General features: G+C 32.4%; 1 protein-coding gene across 1 annotated transcript; it reads left to right on the plus strand.

Moving 5' to 3' along the window:
- Positions 1-2,899: 2,899 nt before the first annotated feature.
- Positions 2,900-3,844, plus strand: LOC119251078 (olfactory receptor 2B11-like). The gene has a single exon (XM_037518575.1). It carries the CDS (start codon positions 2,900-2,902, stop codon positions 3,842-3,844), a length of 945 nt encoding a protein of 314 aa, XP_037374472.1.
- Positions 3,845-4,569: the final 725 nt, after the last annotated feature.

The raw sequence follows: 4,569 nt of genomic DNA on the forward strand, positions 1-4,569 counted from the left end.
AATTCTAATAATCTAATATACATCCTGGTGACTATAATTAACAATACTGTATTATAGACTTGAAATTTGCTGAAAGAGTAGATCTTAAGTGTTCTTAAAACAAAAAGAAAGTAACTATGTGAAGCAATGGATGTGTTAACTGTAATTAGTGTGGTAATCATTTCACAATATGTATGTATATCAAATCATCACATTGTACACATTAAGCTTACACAATGCTATTTGTCAGTTACACCCCAGTAAAGCAGAACAGTGAAAATGGTGAAGGTTGAAAGTTTCAGGATCCATATTTTCAAACTTATAGGCTCCACATTAAATCTAATGAACCCAATATGTATTTTCTACCAGGTGTTAGTTTGTACCTTGTGAAGTACTTCACTACTATTTCAGTCATTCTAGAGCCAAGTTAACTGCTATTGAGAAAAAGAAAAAGCATACTATTTTTCTGATTCATCACACCAAATTTTAGTTTGTCATTGTTCACTGTCATATTTGAAGTATACAGAAAAGTCACACAGTGGACATTGAACAAATATTTACAGATTGACTGAAACTGCTTATGTTAATTCTTGAAATAATACTTTTATTATTTCAAGAATTAACATAATAATACTTTTATTATTTCAAGAATATGAGGAATTTTAATATAGAATTTAATATTAGATCAGGTAAAATGTTCACACTGTGCTAGGCTATTGTGGGAGAAAGATTTGAAGACAATAACTTTTTGTTTCCTTAGAATTCTGTTGGAAGGTCACTATCTCTCTTTCTCTGTATACATGAAAAACTGGCCTGCATTTTTATAGAAGAAATCTCAAAATATAAAATTCTGAGAAAAATATCAATATAAGAAAATTCTATCTTGACATCAAAATCTAACTTGAGGTCTTAATTTTTTGTTAATCAAAGAAATTTTCTATGAAATTATTGAAATAGACTGGATTTTCTAATAGTTTTTTAGTCTTGAGTCCATTTTATACAAAAATAAAATTCTAAATATTTATTTCATTTTATAGAGGCTGGTAGAAAGTTAGAAGCTAGTTAGTATATATACACTGGGGAATTTCTATAGCATTTTTTTTTTTTGCTAAGAAATATCCATTGGGATTCATTATCTATATGAAGAAAATGTTTCACAACTTTGTGAGAACCCTTCCTTAACAATTATTTTAGCATAAAATAGGTTTACACCTTCAAACATTGGGGATACTTCAAATCAAATAAGCAAAGTGATAACCTGTGCTATAATGTAAAGTCACTGGATACAGAGGTAATTTTCAGTTCTTGTTTCCAATTAATATTTAATTGTAATGGAAAGAAAAGGTTAATGTATATTTTTGCAAGAAAATGAAATTCTACTATTGAACATCAACAGTGATTCAAGGTAGGTATTGTATTAATATATGAGAGGAAGTGATGGCTTAGCTTGATTGACTTTATATTTTTACACAAATTATGTATTTTGGGACCTTGATGTAAAATATCTTTATGCTCAAAAAAGGCAAGGGTAAATTGACACTTTTGATAACAATGAGTATCATTATAACCTAAAATATTGAAGCATGCTTCTTTTGGAAACATAATATAGAAATAAGATATGCATTTGTGGGCATTTCCATTAACTAAAATATATGTGAATTAACATAAAAATGTTAATATTATTAACATCAGAATAAAGTCAAGTGATGTGAGTAATTTGGGGAAATTACAAGATAGAAGTGCAATTCTTTATAAGACATTGGGGGGGATATGAACACTTTCAATATTTGGACACAACCTAAAGAAGACTAATTATCAGGTATAAACATAGTCAAACTGGGCAATCTACTCAATGAAAATCACTAGGCCAACATTAAGCATAACACTTAATAAAGTGTAATCACACATATTGAGTTAGTCTATCCTCAGCATAACTAGGTAAATGAGGGAGGTTCCAAATCTTTAAGCAACACATAAAGGGTATATGTGTTAATTTTGACAATAGAATTTACCCAGGATTATTGTTTTCTTTTTTTTTTTTCCCACTAGACCAATATTTTTCAAATTTTTTACCATTATCTATATTGAGATATGCATATTACATCATAACTCAGGTCACACATATACACATATACTCATCCTTGTAATGGAAACAAATATAATAAATCAACAAAATAGAATATAATTGTCAAATGAGTACAAATCCAAGCGTGATAAACACTAACATACATCATACTGTACTTTTTAAGCACTGGTGTCTTAAATGATCTGTATCAACTGGTTGTACAACCAATTATTGTCTTGTTTTTCAAATATTGATCATGTTTAAGGAATATTTCCTTTTGGGTGCATGTTTCCTTTTTGACAAATGTTTTGTTTTGGCAAAAATCATTTTAGGATTTGAAGCTTAGACTTACAAATAGGAATATGTCTTGTTTCCTTTCCCATCAGACCAATCTCACTGGAGCACAATGATTTCTGAACTTACTTAAGTCAACTCATGTTCATCCAGAGCATGGCCAAGGTGAACAGACTATAGATAAAGAATTGTACACATAAGGTAAGTCAGTACATGTGGTCCTTCAGATATAGTCTTTCATTTCGTTATTTTTCTAACATTAAGAGGAATTTTAGATTTCCCTTTTCCTAATAATTTCCTATAAAAATACTGTATTACATTTCTTGGATAAAAATAGACATATTTGCTAGTCTTTCTTTTAGATGCACAGCAAATAATAATTTTGCATTTGGACTCACTGTTTTATTTTTCATGTATCAAATCACTTTCCTGGAGTTACATCGCAGAGAAAAAACCTTCATAATACTCTTTATATAAAAGAATTAATTGACCACAAGAAAAGACAATATGGAAATATGTCTTCACGTTGACTTGAATTCACCAACAAAAGCAGCAACAGTCATGAACCCAAGCAACGCAAGTATCCCAAAGATTTTCATTCTTTTGGGTTTCTCTGACCATCCCTGGCTAGAAATGCCACTCTTCATAATGGTGCTGATTTTTTACATTTGCACTCTTGTGGGGAACATTTTAATTATTGTGGTATCCAGGATAGATCCTCAGCTTGACAGCCCTATGTACTTCTTCCTTTCCAACCTCTCTTTTCTGGACCTGTGCTTTACAGCAACTACCATCCCTCAACTGCTGTTGAACCTATGGGGCCCAGATAAGTCTATCAGCTATGGAGGTTGTGTGACCCAGTTTTACATGTTTCACTTCCTGGGGGCCACTGAATGCATCCTCTTAGCTGTGATGTCCTTGGATCGTTACATGGCCATCTGCAAGCCCTTGAGGTACTCAGCCATCATGCATCAGCGACTCTGTTTGCTCCTAGTGGCCTTGGCATGGCTAAGTGGTTTGATTAACTCCTTGCTCCAGTCATCTCTCACAGTCCAGCTGCCACTTTGTGGTAATAACAAGGTAGATGATTTCCTATGTGAGGTTCCCGTGATGATCAAGATGTCATGTGTCGATACCACATTCAATGTAGCTATGCTCTCCATTGTGGGGGCGTTCTATTCCCTGGTGCCCTTGTCATTTATCCTTGTCTCCTATGGGTTCATTGTAGCTACCGTGCTCAAGATTAAGTCCTCAGAGGGAAAGAAGAAGGCCTTTAACACATGTGGTTCTCATGTTATTGTTGTATCTCTCTTCTATGGGCCAGTGATTATTATGTATGTGCAACCTTCTGCAGCTAATTCCCAAGACAAAAACAAACTAATGTCCCTGTTTTACAGTTTGGTGACTCCTATGCTTAATCCTTTTATATATACTTTGAGGAATAAGGACATGAAAGGGGCAATGAAAAGACTTCTCATTTCACTGTACCGTCATGGACGAGAATAAACATAGCTATTTTTATGTTCCCCACTCTCCATATGTGACTCAGAAGAGCCCCTTCTCTAAAATCAGTGCTTGATTTAGTGTTCTCCAAAATTGTTAGCATACTTACTTATATGCATATATGTTTATTTACCACAATGCTGTTGTATGTTCACATATCACTTCAAAGTGTGAATCCTAATTGTCAATTTGTCTGCAACTTGCATGAGAGTGAAGATCATGTTATTAAATTCCTCTGTAGCTATCCACAGTTTCTACTGTAGGAGTCTAGAAGGTGGTCAGTAAAGACATAGTTATTGACTGATTCATTAATCTTTGAACAAAATAAGTTAAACCATATTTTGAAAAATATATTTATGTAATATAGACCTCAATTTATCTTCTTGCTTATATGCATAGAATTTAAAGGTTAATCTTTCATAATTATTTTAATGAATTACTACAAGGTCCATACTGGCTAATATGTTCTATAAACATTGTATAAATTCACTGTGTGATTCTTTATAAATAAGGTAATTTAAAAATTATATCTGACTTTCATATATGTCTCAATGGATTTCTACATTATGAGATATTTGACTGAAGAAATTATTTCTGTCTAGGAAAAGCTGATGATTCAAATTCTGAGAAACGTCTATGAAGCCTCCTAATACAATTCACTTAGCATTCATTGGGAAAATGGTTTACATAGCATGAGAAAATTAGGTGTTATGGGTAAGTAGTTAAGG

Source organism: Talpa occidentalis, unplaced genomic scaffold (assembly GCF_014898055.3).
Source record: "Talpa occidentalis isolate TD23 unplaced genomic scaffold, MPIMG_talOcc4v2.1 talOcc4.2, whole genome shotgun sequence".
Lineage (NCBI taxonomy): Eukaryota > Metazoa > Chordata > Mammalia > Eulipotyphla > Talpidae > Talpa > Talpa occidentalis.